At 43.5% G+C, this 17,490-nt stretch overlaps 1 protein-coding gene across 6 annotated transcripts in view; it reads right to left on the minus strand.

The window, feature by feature from the left end:
* The window catches only part of IRF7 (interferon regulatory factor 7), a 47,461-nt gene extending 30,680 nt beyond the window's left edge, over window positions 1-16,781 (minus strand). The window contains exons 1-5 of one of the 6 annotated variants that reach the window (XM_061610011.1): window positions 16,524-16,781; window positions 11,497-11,605; window positions 7,527-7,689; window positions 6,857-7,052; window positions 2,417-2,508 (exon numbers count right to left, since the gene is read on the minus strand). In XM_061610011.1, coding sequence (XP_061465995.1) covers window positions 2,417-2,508; window positions 6,857-7,052; window positions 7,527-7,689; window positions 11,497-11,519 — 474 coding nt within the window. In that variant the 5' untranslated portion in view covers window positions 11,520-11,605; window positions 16,524-16,781. Of the gene's footprint in view, window positions 1-2,416; window positions 2,509-6,856; window positions 7,053-7,526; window positions 7,690-11,496; window positions 11,606-15,869; window positions 16,401-16,523 lie in introns of those variants that run through there. The other 5 variants (XM_061610006.1, XM_061610009.1, XM_061610008.1 and 2 more) reach the window with 5 other exon arrangements.
* Window positions 16,782-17,490: the final 709 nt, after the last annotated feature.

Genomic DNA, 17,490 nt, shown 5'->3' on the forward strand with positions numbered 1-17,490 from the left:
CCCTTCCCTCCCCCTTCCTTTGCCCCCCTCCAATACACTCCTTCCCCTTCCCACTCCCACTCCTCCTCCCCCATGGTCAGTTTTTCCTATCCTAACCAAGATTGCATAGGAGTAAATCCCATTGAACTCAATAAGCATGCAAATGATCAATCCATTCTCAGCAAACTTGCACAGGATCCCATTTCTTACCTCTCAGACCTGCTTTTCCCCTCCTTCCCCTCCTCCTCCCCTCCCATCTTCCTTCTTCCTCCTCCCCTGCCCACTCCAGTCCTCCCTTCCTTCCCCCCGGTCAGTTTTACCTATTCTAAGCATGATTGCACGGGAGTAAATCGCACTGAATTCAATAAACATGCAAATGATCAAACCTGTCCTTCTCTACCCCTCCCCCTCCTGCATGATCCCATCCCAGTCCTCCCCTCTGCCTTTCCTCCCCTCCCTCTTCCTCCTCCTCCTCCCCTCCCCATCCTCTGTGGTCAGTTTCACCTATCCTAAGCATGATTGCAGGGGGGTAAATCCCACTGAACTCAATAAGCATGCAAATGATCAATCCATTTTCAGCAAGCTTGCACAGGATCCCATTTCTTACCTCCTGGATTAAAAAGCAGGGAAATTCACTAATAGGCAAAACCTTGCGGTTTAAGAATGTACCTATAGCCAACAGATATTTCTATCAAACTTTAAAAAGCAGGGAAATTGGGTAGCTATAGTGAATGCACCAGGGGAGCAGGAGACCTGAACTCCTCTCTCAGCTATGGTACTGCCCTACAAATTGGTCAAAATGCAAACACAATTTGGGTTGGTCTTTCACAGTCCAATCCACTTCCTGTGTAGTTTTGAAGAATTTGGTAACATGTGCCTCTGAGCATATAGTGAATGGTGGCAACACCTGCAATCAGCCCAAATAATAGAAAGATGTGCTGTGCTGATCTTGTTTTAGCAGGGAGGAAGCAACATTATTAAGACAGTTGATATAGTTCAGATGGTCACTTTGAATATGTCTGATTTCCTTTGCAATTTTAGTGAAGTTTCCTATAGGAAATCATTTTCTTTTTTTCTATTTCTGTGAATATGTGAAATACAGCAACACTTTGCAAAATTTACACTAAACAAACTCCAAACATAATTGTGGAATAACGGCACTGACTTCTGCAGAATAGTCTCCAGTGGACCTCAGGAGTGTCTTTTACTCTTGTTTTAGACTCTGGATTCTCTTGAGTGTTTTGTGCGTCACCATGAAAACTTAGGTGGTTGTTAAGCAAGCATTTCTGAGTTCAGGACTATAAGTTTTTTAAGATTTTGTTTTGATATGAGCTCATGGGAAGCAGCAGAATGGCATGGGGGTATTTTCAATTTAACATGGTGGAATGTGAAAAATCCATGCTGGCTATAGTATACAGTCACTCTCGTTGCTGTATAATACACATTTTAAGACCCACCCTATTTTCTTGACTGTGACTTTTTAAAACCGATTTTAATATTGTATTTTTAAGCAGTTGTTGTAACCCACCCTGGGACCTCACGGTGCAGGGCAGGTAAGAAATCTAAATATAAAAATAAATTATTTACTAAATTTATATCCTGCCCTTTGTCCCAAAAGGAGCCCAGGGCAGCTGCACACACTTTGCAGCAATACACTTCCCAAGAACATACCGTGAACATGAGCAATACAATGAATGTGGGAGCACCCATTTCTTGACGCTGCTAGACAATCTCCTTTGTATATATAATTTGGAAGGTTAAATTAATGCACACACACACACACAGAATAATCTGCAACTTGATTAATTAATTTGAAAACCTTTTAGTTGACTGAAAAGCTACCTCTAACAGACTCTCTAAGGACAGGAATTCTTCATGAATAGTATTCTATTAACTTGTGCCATCAGCGCAAGGATTACCGCTAGCGTAAGGAACTTCCCCCTTCTCTACCAGTGTGTCTCCAGTCCTCCCCAAATCAACTTTGGAGGGTTATGGGAGCCCCTAGAAAAGTTTTAGGGAGCACATGAGGGGAGGAAATTCCTTTGCACAAGCAGAACGCCTGATGCTGACAGAACTACTTACTTAGTGCTATGTTGAACACAACCCCAAGTGTCTGCCACTCGAGATACCTGTCCTTCTACTACTTCTTCACCAACATATCCAAGTTATTGTTTCACAACCCATCCCTTACTAAAGTAAAGGAGTTGTTTAAACCAGAACAGGAATGCCCCCCCAATCTATGCATTCAAATGACTTTTAAAAATTGTTCACATATTTATTACAAGCCAATTCCCCGGAGTGGAGTTCTTGTTATGTCAGCTACACCTTTAATGATTTTCAAGATAATACACAAGTAGATGTCGACCACTGCCAAGCTTAATAGATTTTGAATTACTCCACAGCCATCTCAGACCTATCAGGTCCAGCTGTTTTGTACCTGTTTCAGTGGTGCAGGCTTGTGCAGAGCTAGGGGTCTTTCATTGTAGGGGCTGATCCGCAACTGATCATCTTCAAGGTCACTCTCTTTGTCTTGGTGATAGTGAGACGACACAGGAAAAACGCACAACAAAAACAACATTTCTAGGGTGAAAATCTAATAATTTCATGACCTGATTATGAAGAACTATATTTGGGCGCATCACCATTGAATGCAAACTTCTCAGTTTTTAAATATACTGAACGTTTGTTGTCCAGATTCTGCAAGATACTGGACAGTAGTACCCTCTCTCATCTATTATTTATTTATTATTTGATTTATATGCCGCCCTTCCTCTCAGCAGGAGCCCAGGGCAGCAAAGAAAAGCACTAAAACACTTTAAAACAGACTTTAAAATATATTAAAACAAAACACCTTTAAAAACATTTTTAAAAAGCTTTCAAGACATCTTTGAAAAAAAAAGGTTAAAAACATACTGTTTAAAAAAAGGTTTAAAAAACATATTAAAAAGGTATTCCAACACAGATGCAGACTGGGATAAGGTCTCAAATTAAAAGGCTTGTTCAAAGAGGAAGGTCTTCAATAAAAAGATAACAGATGGCGCCTGTCTGATATTTAAGGGGAGGGAATTGCACAGGGTAGATGCTGCCACGCTAAAGGTCCATTTCCTATGTTGTACAGAACAGACCTCCTGATAAGATGGTATCTGCAGGAGGCCCTCACCTACAGAGAGCAGTGATCAACTGAGTATATAAGGGATAAGACGGTCTTTCAGGTATCCTGGTCTCAAGCTGTATAGGGCTTTGTACACCAAAACTAGAACCTTGAACTTGGCCCGGTAGCAAACGGGCAGCCAGTGCAATTCTTTCAGCAACAGGGTGACAGGTTGGCAATACCCTGCCCTAGTAAACAGTCTTGCCGCAGTGTTTGCACCAGCTGCAGCTTCCGGACCAACCTCAAGGGCAGCACCACATAGAGCACATTACAGTAATGCAGCCTGGAGGTTACCAGTGCATGGACAACCGTGGTCAGACTATCCCAGTCCAGAAACGGCCGCAGCTGTCTTATCAGCCAAAGCTGGTAAAAGGCACTCCTAGCCACTGAGGTCACCTGGGCCTATAGTGACAAAGATGGATCCAGGAGCACCCCCAAACTACGGACCTGCTCTTTTAGAGGGACTACAACCCATCCAAAGTAAGCAACTGACCAATTATCTGAACTTGGGAACCACCAACCCACAGTGCCTCCGTCTTGCTAGGATTCAGAGAGTTTACTGGCCCTCATCCAGCCCACCACCGACCGTCCAGACAGTGGTCCAGGGCTTGCACGGCCTCTCCCAATTCAGATGTTACAGAGAAATAGATCTGGGTATCGTCATCGTACTGCTGACACCTCTACTGGCTTTCCATCTTCATATTTTATTGGAGTTGAGAGTTTTGTTTTTAAATTAGGATTTATATTTATATTTAATTATATTAGTCATATTAGAAGTTATTTTATGCAATTTCTACCTTTACTTCTGCGGCTAACCTCATATCTGCAGGAGGATTATTTTGTCAACATGTGATTTTGGCCTCCTTTACTCAAGTGGAACTCTCACAGAGAAACCACTGATAACTAGCTGGTTCACCCTTCTTCTTTCCTGCTCTAAACACATGGGATAGTTTTTAAAAACACTTACAAGATTTCCCCAGATGTGTAAGTCCAGATTGAATAAGGAAAAATGCAGGCTGGCATTTAGATGCCCACAATGTCACGTGGGCACTTCAATGAAAACAAAAACAAAACTTGCATGCCTGAGGAATAGCAACCCTACAACTAACACTTGTTTGGAAGCACCTTCACATAGACGTCTTTTTCCAGACCTGCTATCCAGAGACTTTTTAATTGGGGATACCAGGAAGTGAATCTTGGACCATCTGCATGTTAAGCATGCACTCTATCGTTGAGCTCTGGCTTCTCCTCCTACTTCCTTGCTCTTCTCCCTCCCAATTCAAGGTACTTGCATTAATTCACAAAGCCCTAAACAACTTAGGGTCAAAGTATCTGAAGGACCGCCTGACTTCTTATGTTCCATCTCGATGGATCACTGAGATCTTCTGATGGGCCACTTTTGGTGGCTACCCATACCCCTGAGATTTGGTTGGTCTCCACCAGGGACTGAGCCTTTAGTGTGGCAGGCCCTGCCCTGTGGAACTCCCTACCGATAGAGGTTCGGTTGGAACTATCCCTTCTTTCTTTCAGGCGTCTCCTGAAAACTGAATTTTTTAGACAAGCCTTTGTAACATGAATGTCTCTCTAACCAACCCAGTATTTATTGGTGCTTTTATTATTGCTTTTATTGATATTTTAATTTTATTGTTTTTCTATATTGTTAGACACCTTGATGTACTTCTATGAAAAGTGCAGCTTATAAATACTTTAATAAATAAATAAATTCCCAAGGAACGTTAGGCACCAGGGAGACAGATAAGGATCAAGAATCAGATTGCAAAAGACCCAATGGGCCTTTGCTGGGTGTACAGTATCTATCCCCTAGTTATGTTCTGCTTTTGGGAAGGAATTCCACATTCTCAACGGACAGAATCATGTGGATGGGGGCTTTACGGGAACACACCTAAAGACACACTACACTAATTACAGAACACTCGCCCCCCAAAGTAATTTTGAAATTATTCTAATGAATCTATAGCCAATTATGTTATGCTTCTATAAGCATATGTAAACAGTTAAGAGAAAACATTGATATTTTTGGGTTTCATCACCTAACCCCAAGGCCATGAGGAGAATGGTGTCTGCAGCCTTTTGTAGCTTAATTGGAAGGAGAGAGCTGCTCCTAAAATGAAGAGCAGGACCTTGAGCACTACCATATAGTCAACTGTGGTTGTATCCTTGGCTAGGAAGCAGAGATACAAATCTTATTTATATACTTTTGAAAAGAATGTACACAATGCCTTTCATTTTGAGAACACCAAGGTGATTCACACAAAAAAATCCAACAGCAAATCACAATAAAACCAATTAAACAAAGTTAAAAATCCAAACAATACAGCAATCAGAATAAAACAGCATCAAAATACCAGTCACATTAACCAGGAATGGAGGTGAACCAGCATTAATAGTCAGGAAAACGCTTGCAGAAACAGGCAGGCTTCCAAGTGTTGGCAAAAAAACCCAGGTGGAACCTGCCTGGTCTTCATGGGGAGATATTACCTAGGAATTGGTAATTCCCTGTGAACCAATTACCAAGAGAGGTGATGGGCTCTCCAACACTGGAGGCATTCAAGAGACAGTTGGACAGCCACTTGTCAGGTATACTATAATTTGGATTCCTGCTTCGAGCAGGGGGTTGGACTTGATGGCCTTATAGGCCCCTTCCAACTCTACTCTTCTATGATATTTCCACAATGAAGGCACCACCCACAGAGATGGCCATTCTCTGCACCACTGTAAGATGTATGCCTGCTGGATATGGTTCAGTTAACAGGGCCTGATCCTCAGGTTGCAGTGACAAATAAACCTTCTGCAGATGCAGAAAGCCCCTTTACTTCTTCCTTTTGCAGTATGAGCAAATCAGGAAGCCTCTAAATAACCCGTTTACCATTTCCTCTCAACTGGGAAAGTACAGTTCCCAACTTTGGAACAAGCCAGGATATTAATATTAAACCACCTACAAACTGTGGTTTAAAATTCTAGCCTGTTTCAAAGTGGGCAACCATAGTTGCCTGGTTCAGACAAAAGTGAGATACCATGGTTAGAAACAGCAGTTGCCGATGCAGTGGGCAGACCTATCCTTCCAACTCTGATGTCTCTGCAGCTTATCTGAATGGGGCTGGGGCCTGGGCAGTGGTGAGGATGGAGCTGCTTGGGGGCACTGACCAAATCAATCAGGTGTTCCTTTGGGTGTACTTGTGCTGCCCTAATCTTGCTGCCTTGTCCCAGCCAATCCAGGTAAGTGCCAACGTTGGGAGGGCGGCTCTGCCCATCACATGGGCCACTATTGGTTGGACTATTCCTGATTTGATTGCTTACACTACAAGGGGAGAAGTGAAGGGGCAAGAAGGCATGTGTAGGTGAACCAAGATATGATCATCCTAATTAGCCAATATTTGACCAATCAACTGGTCAGCATCTCAACCGTACTCCATTACAATTTCAGACACTGGCATACCCTTGAAACATGATCAGAAGTGCTAGCCCATGGTGGATACCCACTCCTTCTGGAATTTGTCAAGTGCTCCAAGGCTAAGAACGTTTTACACAGGAGATGTGGGGCAACGCAAATGTCAGTGGCACACTTTAAAAGGATGCTTCTTGTAAAATTTTAGACCCTCTTCTCTTTTCCCTCAAGAGAATAATCTCTTTCTATCCTATTACAGGCAAGATACAAGAACATAAACACCTACAAAGCCTAAGCCCGGATCCCTTTGCTGTCCTTACTTGCATCAGCAGGAGGATTAGCAGGTGGTGCAGCACTAGGATCGCAGGGAATAATTCGGTATACATGATAGTCAGAGTCACCTGACTTCACTTCTTCAAATCTTTTTGTACTCCTCAAGGCACAGCGGAAGTTGGTTTTCCATCTGGCTGGGTCTGGTACATCTTCATTGTACTTTCTGCTAACCACAGCCCACTCCTTTCCACACAGAAACACAGGAAAACAAGAAATGAAAGAACTGTTCTGACAATGTCAGACCATATTGGTTGAACTCCTTAGTTTGGCCCTAAAGGTATAACCCTATGCACACTTTACAGTAAGACTGAATTTCCAAGGAGCCCTCTACACAGGATTGCACTCATTAGGGCGCCCTCATGTTCCCTTGTGGCCCTGCAGCACTCCACATCCTTATGCCACCTGCAGGATGTTATTCAGAGAAAGGGCACTTTGCCTGGTGCCAGAAATGGGTGCTTTGCACACATATCAAAGAACTTCGAGGGGTAGCCTTATTATTCTGCTGCAACATCTGGTGAACCAGACTCTAGTCTGTGAAAGCTTATACCATAACAAATGTGTTAAGTCTTTTTAAGGTGCCAGAAAATGCTTGTTTACACCAGAGAATGTGCTTATTTGCTATGGAAAGTACATGAAAGAAGCCACACAGGCTCAGACCTGGAAAATCCTGTAATCGTTCTCTACAAGGTTCTTCCTTGAATTGTGCTTCCAAGGGATGCAAAAGGTTGTGTGGTTCTCATCCAGCCAGTACAGTCCTTCATATCTTCCACTGTTGATCTGATTGATCAGCCAGTCAAGGAAGCGGAGCTTTTGAGTGCCCCTGAAATAGCAAAGAGAAATGCTTCACTTCTGGAGGAACATAGCCTAGATGTCATCAGAACAAGCACAGACGGCACATACAGTGTGGTCCCACAAATCACTCATGACCTCAGAAACCCGACCTAAAATAATAGCTCCCAATTACCATAGCAACTTGTTAATGAAACAGATTGTCCCAACCATTTGAACCTTTTTTCTTATCTAAAAGTCAAAAATACTTTTGATAAAGTAGCCTCAGGGACGCCACTAGAACAGAAAAGCCCCATCAATATAAGCAACCCATTAAGAGAAGTGAGATTGAAAAGGGTCAACACACCAACAGTTGCAGGGCTGCAGTTGAGCTGGGTGTGGATGTCAGTCTAAAACTAAGCTTGAAGTTTGCTGTTTGACTCAGGAAAATGATGGCTGATGGCTGTTTGCCTTGTTGACAAAGCTACCTAGACTAATTATTGTCACATGGTTATGGTAAAGAAGGTGCACTTGGAGGAACAGGATTACTTTACTTCTAGTACAGGAATTATGAAACTTCAGACTTGTATTTAGCTGCTCACAATAGGCAAGTGTATGGAATTTCTTGCCAGTAAGCGAGTGGGTTGGCAGAGAAGAGATGGATGAACCCCTCTGCTCTTCATCTACTAGCCCCCCTCCCCACTATATTAAAGGTGATCTTTTGGGACTGCTAGACTAACTCAAATAATGCATATCTAGATTCATCACAATCTGGTTTTGGAACAGAATCAGCCTTGGTCGCCCTGATGGATGACCTTTATCATGAGAGAAACAGGCGGACTGCGACCCTGCAACTTCTGCTAAATCTCACAGCGGCGTTTGATACTACTGACCATGGTATCCTCCTGGACCGACTCAGTGGGATAGGTATTGGAGGCACCGTATTATGGTGGTTCTGCTCTTACCTTCAGGGTTGTGTCCAGACAGTAACACTGGGTGAGTGTTCCTCAGCCCCCTGGCACTTGTGTTATGGGGTTCCGTAGGGTACTATTCTCTCCTCAGTGCTATTCAACATCTATATGAAGCTGTTGGGAGCAGTCATTAGGAGTTTTGGAGCAAGATGTCAGCAATATGCTGATGACACACAGCTCCATTTCTCCATAACATCTGAATCAGGAGAGGCTATGAAAGCTCTGTATCGGTGTCTGAATGCTGTAATGGACTGGATGAGGGCCCAAAACTGTGGTTGAATCCTGGGAAGGGGGAGGCTCTTTGGGTAGGTGGTTCCCATGTCTGGGAGACAGGTAGGTTACCTGTTCTGGATGGGATCATGCTCCCTCTGAATGACAATCCCTCTGAATGACAATCCCTCTGAATGACCCTGTTCATAGCCTAGGGGTGCTCCTGGATTCATCTTTGTCACTAGTGGCCCAAGTATCCTCTGTGGCTAGGAGTGCCTTTTACCAGCTTTGTCTGGTTTGTCAGATACGGCCATTCCTGAACAGAAATAGCATGACCTCTGTAGTCCATGCGTTGGTAATCTCAAAGCTGTATCACTGCAGTGTGCTCTATGTGGGGCTACCCTTGGCCCTGGTTTGGAAGTTCCATTTGGTGCCAAATGCGGCAGCCAGATTGCTGATGGGAGCACATGGTCAACAACATATGACACAACTTTAAGACATCTGCACCGGCTGCCCATCCACTACTGAGCCAAGTTCAAGGTCCTTGTTCAGGGCTTTGTAAATTAATACAACTTTGGTCCAGGGTATCTTAGGGACCACCTGAACCTTTATATCTCAGCTCGATCACTGAGATAATCTGCAGGAGCAGCTCTGGTCATCCCCCAAATTGGCAAGGCTCATTTATCATTAACACAAAATCGAGCCTTCACTGTCATTGGCCCAGTTCTCTGGAATGCTCTGTGAACAGAGGTTTAGCAGGCGCTTTCTGCTTTAACTTTTAAGCGTTTGCTGAAAACTTTTCTGTTCCGCTAGCCTTATGCAGGCAATTAAAAATATGCTCTTTTTTGCAACAGCTGACCTTTGTTTTTATTGTATTTAATGATTTTATCCTATGGTGGGTTTTTTTTTACATGTTGTAAACTGCTTTGATGTTTTTAACAAAATAGTGGTATACAAATATTTTTATAAATAAATAAGTGGTTCTTCACCATATGATTTTTGCCTCTACAATGCCTAGTCCTTAGCAATGTCTTTGCTTTAAAAAGTCAGGGCAAAACAATGCATATGGTGTATGTTGCACATGCCATGACAGTGCACCAGCTGCCAGCGGGAAGAGGGCTGCCCAGGGGCCAGGGTGGGAGGCTTGCCTGGGGGGCACAGGTGTGTTCTGGTTCAGAGTAAAATGGGGACCAGAGAGGAATTTGGGGGTCAGATGGTGCTCTCTTTTGTAATGCAGCCCACCATTATAAGCATGACAAGTTTGTGCAGATGATTACAACACCTTGGTAGCATCACTAGTTTACTTTCAACACAGTTGTGATATTTAGGTTTGACTTTGCACACCATACTTCTTTGGGTTCACAGCGGTCTTCCAGCTGTCTATGGAATATGAACGAGAACAGGGACGGGCAAGAGGAGCAGTGGGGATGAGCGAAAGTGGCTGTAAGATATCAGCAGTGTCACAAAGGAGCCTCCTGTACATCCACCAGAAAGGGAGGGATAGACATATTCTCTGCAGGACCACATCACTTTGGGATGCAGAGCCAACAAGCTCCTTTAGAATATTATGTCCCGGCTAGGATCAGTTTACTCCTCCTCACCATGTACATATGACAGTATACTTTTCGAGGTCAAAATGCACATCACGGGAAACATGTGTTTTAAAGCTACAACCTCTATTTTTTTCACAAAAAGCAGCCATTGGACTCTGTATAGGGACTGGAAGCATAGCATGGGGAAGGAGGACTTAACCTCTTCCTTCCCATGCTGTTTTCCCAACTCTATTTGCCCTTAAGAGGTGCCATTTGCTACAAACAATACCTTCAGGGCAAATAAGCAGTGATTGATTTTCAAAAGGAAAAAAAAAGGAGGGGGGAGAAAAAGTTAAGGCTTCCTCTCTCTGCACTGGGATCTGGAGGACCACAGCTGCTTTTTGCAAAAGAGGTTGTAGTTATGTAAGCCCACACATGAAAGCACATACCATAAAGTGGATTTTTTTTTTGTGGGATTAAGGAGGATTAATTTTATGATGTTTTAATTGGAAATTAGTTTTAAATTGTTTAGGACTGTGGTTTGTTTTTGTATATGTATATTATGTATAGCTTTTTGTTATTGTAAGTCGCCTAGAGTGTCCACTAACGTGGACAGATAGGCGACCAATAAATAAAATATTATTATTATTATTTTGACCCCCAGATAAACAAAATTCAATTGGAGCAAGAAACCAAGAATACATCTTCAAGAAGTGCACAGTAACACACATGGGACCTGTATTATCTCAACTTTTACCTACTCAAATTCAGTATTATCTTGTGTTGCTGACCTGACCTAATGTTTGGCTACTGCAGACTTCAATAAATGAAATGGCAATCCTAAAACAGGTTTACTAGACGTAAGCCCTACTGAATCCAGAAGTTTACTTATAAGTAAACATGTGTAGGACGGATATTTTTGGGTTGCTACTTAAAAAAAATGCAATGTGTGTGAAATGCATTTCTATACCAAAGACAGCAGTATCTGCCTTTGCTGACAAACTCAATATGCGCACAAACTAGCTAGGATCAGTACAGGTGCAGAAGGAAATGTGCGTGCGTGCATGCATGCATGCATGTTCAGTTCTCTTCCTCCCACTCTCACCTCCATGCTTACACACATCCAGTTGCCATAGGAACACTCACCTCTCATTTGTTGGTGCAGCCATTGTGCCTTGGGGCCAGTTGGTCCACACACCCCAAGCCTTGTACTATTTAATGTCTTGTGGATTAATGGAAGATCCTGAGGCAGAACCTGCACAGACCAGAGAAAACCAGCAGGCGTGAGCCGCGTTAGCAGACTTGGTGGACTGGATAGCTTTTATTACATGCTAGAAAACAAAGTTACTGCAGGGTTGAACTGCTACCAAATGAGCAAAGCATATATTCGCTAGCTTGTGCAAAATCAGAGGCTTCTACATCAGGCTAAATGCAGCAGCAGCATGAACCTCCAGCAATTATGAAATCTCCATTTATTTTTTAGAAACACAGGCCAGCAGCTCTCTTGTCCAGAATGTGTTTCCATTTATTTGACCTCACACAGCCACATTTCAGCTGCAGAAAAGCCACCAAAGCTGGTTCAGACGGAAAGGAGAAATAGAACTGGCTGTTCTCCATACCCTAACTACCTTTTTTATCCGTTTCATGCAGCTTTGAAGAGATAGAAGATCCCAAACTAGTCGCCCAGAAATATAGGAGCAGAACCACTACAAAAGAGCTACCACTACAAAAGTGCTTCCCCTAGTCCCAACTCATACAGCTGATAATGGAGGACAGAATGGTCAATATGGCATCAAAACTGCAGAGAGGTCAAAGAGAATAAACAGGGCTATATTCCTCATGTCTCTCTCCCAGCAAAGGTCATAAACTGCTGCAAGTCCCAGACTACAGCTAGAGCCACAATGAAATGTGTTCAAAAACGTGTTCAAATTTCTATTCAGCTATGACTTGAAGGCAGTACACACACACACACACACACACACACACAAAGCTCACTGGGTGATCATTGACCAATGACTGCTTTTCAGTTTAACCTGCCATACAGGGCAGTTGTGAAAGGGTGGGAAGAATTATATACAACAACCCTTACCTCCTTAATGAAAGGAGGGTTTGTTTATCAATTTAACAGGAATCAGTATCAGCCAGAAGTATCTAGACTTGCTCAGCCAGACCCTACTTGAAATCTTCGTCTGAAAAACAACACTGAATACCAGGCCACAATTTCTCAATCCAGGAGAATCAAGACAAGGCTACTTCAACTGTGATTTTAAGTAACCTTTTCAGGATAGACAGAACAAAAGCCTTTCTTAAATAAGGATTTATTATATAAAAAACAAGGCTGCCAGCTTCTCCCAGCTTTTAATACTTGCCACAATAGACAACTGAGTCAAAATAGACGAGTCACTATTCTGGCATTAACAGATCCAAATATTGTTCACTTTTGTCAACAAACTCAAATTATAACCATATACTGTGGGCCAGATTGTTCTGGTGATCATAGGTTTTGGTTTGGCTATCATGGTCAACCAAATTTTCAAAACATGAAACTTCTGCTCCTGGTTTCATGACAAAAGGTTTGCCATTCAACCACAAATGGGAATTTTCAAACTACTGCATAAGAGAGGATAAGGGAGCAGCCAAGGACAAGGCTTGCACCTGCTTAAAACATTAAGTCACAATTTAGTGTTAGGGCTGGACTCTCAACATCTCTGTGATAATCATTTTATTGACTAACGTACTGCCTAATACAGCTTCCTCTAGAACAAAAATCTAAACTATCCCCCCTGCCATAAATCTATAGCAATTTTCCAATCAGCCCCAACCAAACATTTCAGCCCCATGTGCTACATATAGATATATTTCCTAACTACATTTTCAGTGGCTTAGGGGAAAGGTTTCTTGCTGCAGTTAACTGCCCATTAGCCAAGCTTCTGTTACATCCTCATCAGTACAGTTCCAGCCTGCCTGTACACCGAGATCATAACAACCAAAGACTGGTTCCTCCTCCGGGTACCCCTACTGTCTGAGGCACAAAAGGGGACAACTAGAGAGGGGGCTGCCTTGGTGGTCCTGTCCCTTTGGTGGAATGCTCTCCCCAGGAATACTCGCTTGTCATCTACCCTGATGATGTTTTCCCACCCATGTCTTTGAAATGTGAAATTGTAATCCTTTTCTGACTTTTTAAATGCTGGTATCCTTAACTGCTATCTTTAGGTTTTACTGATTTGATTACATTACCATATTTTTATTATTTCACTTATCTGAAGGCAGACCTGGAAAAGTGTTTCAAAAGGGAAGAAATAAATTCATGAATGAATATATAAAACATGCTCAAGGCAGATGGAATTTCCTCTGTTGTATATGACAGAAACTTACAATCACAGTAATATGTTCTTATTCACTGAAGAGTAGCCGCATGAGAGCTATTAGGAAACAGCTCAGCCCCCTGCTTTCCCCACCCACCACCCTTCTACTCCACACCACCCACCTCACCACTTTACAACTGTTCACCAGCACCCCATATTCTTCAGAGACAGATTTGTTGCCCAACCTGTTCTTACAGGTGAAGCTTTGATGATTACAAGATCTCTCCCCACTTTTGATTGGAAAACCAGGTATGGCATTAAAAGATGTAGTAACAGGCAAAGCATTTCATGTTTTTCACAGAATATCGTTTTCACAGAAAGAAATACAGCAAGAGAAGGTAAATGTTTTCCACTTATGAACAGTAAGCCTGATGGGTGTCTAGGAAGGAACTTATCCACCCTGCAGAGGATGCCAAGGTGTGCAGCTTCCACTGTGCCTCCAACTCTACCCTCAATCAGGGCCACATTCACACCAGACATTTATTCTGCTATTATTCCACTTTGAATACTGTAGTCATAGATTCCCCCAAAGAATCCTGGGAAATGTAGTTTGTGAAGGGTGCTGAAAGCTGTTAGAAGACAGCTCAGAGCTTAAATTCTCAAGAGTTTTCTGGGAAGAGGAAATAATTGTTAAACCATTATGGCAAACTGTAGCTCTGTCAGGAGAATAGGGGTCTCCTAACAAATCTCCACACCCTTCACAAACTACATTTCCCATGATTCTTTGGGGGAAGTCATGACTATTTCAAGTGGAATAATACTGGAATAAATGTCTGGTGTGAATGTGGCCCAGTTCTCTTGCCCAGCCTCCTTTCCAAGATCTAATTTTGCCCTACAATAGCCAAGAGGAGGAGCAGCAGCAGCAGGGCAGGAGATGCACTGGTTGCAGCTTTACTTGATGCCTTAGTACAGATGACTTCTTTTTTTTTTTTTTGAGCCTGAGGACCACATTCGATTCCAGGCACATACCAGTAGTGGGCGGAACGACCAGAGGCAAAAGCAAGCAGAGCAACACATGTGAAATTTGCCTTTCTACAGTAGCCTAGTGTCTATGCACCCTTGCACACCCCTCCATCCAGGCAAGCAAGAAGCATGAGCAGAGTTCAAGGACTCACTACAGTCAGGCACCAACACCCAAGGAGGGTGCAAAGCCAGGGCAGTGAGGGAGTGGCCCAGGAAGTATCATGAGGGCCAGACAGACAGGCCTGGAGAGCTGCATCCGGCCCCTGGGCCTGAGGCTCAGTGTACTGAAAAGATGCAGGTGCCATTTCTGGGACAGAACCTGGCAGCTCACCCTGCCTGCAGGCAAGATAGCTCAGCCTGCAATTCTATATTCACTTACCTGGGAAAAAGTCCCACTGAACTCAGTCAGAGACATTTCTGAGTAGATATTGGGCTGTGTTTACCATCAGCCTGCTGTACTAAACAGAATAGCACTGCCATTCAAAATGACTACAATTACACTGATTTTGACTTAACAGCATTACAAATGATTGAATTTTTGGGTAGCATTGATAAAAGCCCATCTATGCAGTAACTGCCCATTGGTAAAAATGAGAGTATAATAATATTTAACTATTCTACATAAAAATGACCAAGCATTCCGTCTATCAACATGTAACTACAGAAAAACAATCAGTCAAGATCTGCATCTCCAGGACACCAAAGACTAGAATCCTCCTTAAAATAAAACTGTAGCTTCTGTTGCAGTTTTTTCTTCCAATTACTGACACCTCAATTCAGTGGCAATTCCGTTCTTGAGGGTATTATCCCTCTTGTAAAAGTGCAGAAGCAACCCAGCCGTCTAGCACGGCACTTTGATACGGAAACTGATGTCTAACATATTCAAAGGTTGAGCATCTATGCTGCTACACGCGACGCAAGGCTTAATTTGTGCCAGCGATGCTCAGTCCCACAATTTGTCCTGTGCCAGGGCTGAGACACAGAATAAGATCTCAGGCGTAGCTAATATATTGACCCCCAGATGTTATTAGATTACAACTCCTATCATTGACCATACTGGCTGGGTCTGATAAGAGCGGTACTACAACACCAACTGGAGGGCACCAGGTTAGCTAGCCCTGTGTAAGTTTTCTCCGAACATACGTAAGGTGTCCCCCTCCACTCCCGGTACCTATCTTACCATCCACATACATGTCTGTGTGTGCAGATATTCTTTTTCTTGCACCTTGGACGGGGGGTGGGGGCGGGAGCGGGAGAAAACGAGCGCGGCGGCAGCTCGCCTTACGTCCACTGTGCGCGCGTCCGACTAACACGTGCTGCTCAGAAGTTGCGTACACACGTAGACTCTGGCCACATAGCCCATGTACGGCATTTGACAGCGCGCACACAGTTCAACTTTGCACACGCTCCACCTACCACTACCCAGCCCAGACGTGCAAAAGCAAAAAAATAATGAAAGACCACGTCGGCACAAGAATCAACCAGGGAGGCTTCCACAGGAGAGGATTACTAGACAGACTAAAACTTAGTTTTTAAAAGTGAGGGACCGTTTGCGTAAGCACACAAGAAAGCCTGCTCAAGACGCCAGGCATCGATGTCCTCGCTACCGCGTCCAACAGCTCAATCCTACACGTATCTACTCAAAAGTAAATCCCATTGACCTCAATGGGAATTACTGTCAGGTAGATGTATGGTTAAACCGAGGAAGATTAAAAATAGCATTCTGTCAAACACACTGATGAATGCAAGTTACTTTTCCTCGCTCTGCCTTGAAGCTGCTCCAGCTCAATAACCCTAACCCCCCTCCCTTCAAGACAGCCAACAGAAGGAGAAAAACTCCATTACCTTTCTCACTACCAGGTGTTTGCTATTGCTCGATGGGTGGAGAATTAAAGATACCAATACGCTCACACACACCCTGCAAGGGCTTATATTGAAAAGCCGGGGCGCATCGCATTGGCTTGGAATGGTTTTAAGGGCAACTCGTCAGCCAATCAGAGGCAGCCACCGTTCGAACCGGTCCGCGCGCCGGTGGGGTGTTTTTCTTTCCTTCCAAACACGTTCCAAACCTCGTTGAAGCATTTTTCTTCCCCGAGCTCCTGATGATGCAAGCCGTGCCTTTTGTCGTGCCCGGCCATGTATGGTAGTTCCGTGCCCGTAAATCACGTGATCTCGACGAACATTTAAGTTTCCTTTCTATCGAGCTCCTCTATAACCCGTGGCTCGCCCTGTCCAACCGCGGGGAGCTAAATTTACATTACACGCACCAGCTAGCTTTCCTCTGGAAAGCCGCCAGGTTCTTTTGGGAAGTGAGAGCGGAAGCAGGAGCTGCCTTAAAAGATCTGAGTAAATACCGGGTAAATGTGAGTGCGTACAATCCCTAACACGACTGAAATCACCCACGCCGATGGTGCTGTAACGACTGCTGCTCAAGCGCGCGGTTAGACGACCTGCAACCTTTCTGCAAGTATAAGCATTTAAAAATAAGTCTAGTTGCAGAAGAACTCTTAAGAGCAAGACTGCCAGACATACGCAATTTGACTAACAAAATACATCGACCTGTACTAGCAAGAATTTTCTACATTTTTCTTAAAGGACCACAGGTGCAATCCTATGATATCTACTCAGGCGTAAGCCCCATGGAGTTCAATGGGACTTGCTCCCAAGTACGTTTTACAGAATTGCAGCCTGAATTTAGTAGAACTTAACTCCTGAGTAAATGTGCACAAGATGATGCAAGTCTTTAATCCATGGAATAGGACTAAATACGTTTTACTTCTGAGTAAACATACGATTTACAGCCCAATTCTGT

The sequence above is a fragment of the Rhineura floridana genome, chromosome 2 (assembly GCF_030035675.1).
Source record: "Rhineura floridana isolate rRhiFlo1 chromosome 2, rRhiFlo1.hap2, whole genome shotgun sequence".
Lineage (NCBI taxonomy): Eukaryota > Metazoa > Chordata > Lepidosauria > Squamata > Rhineuridae > Rhineura > Rhineura floridana.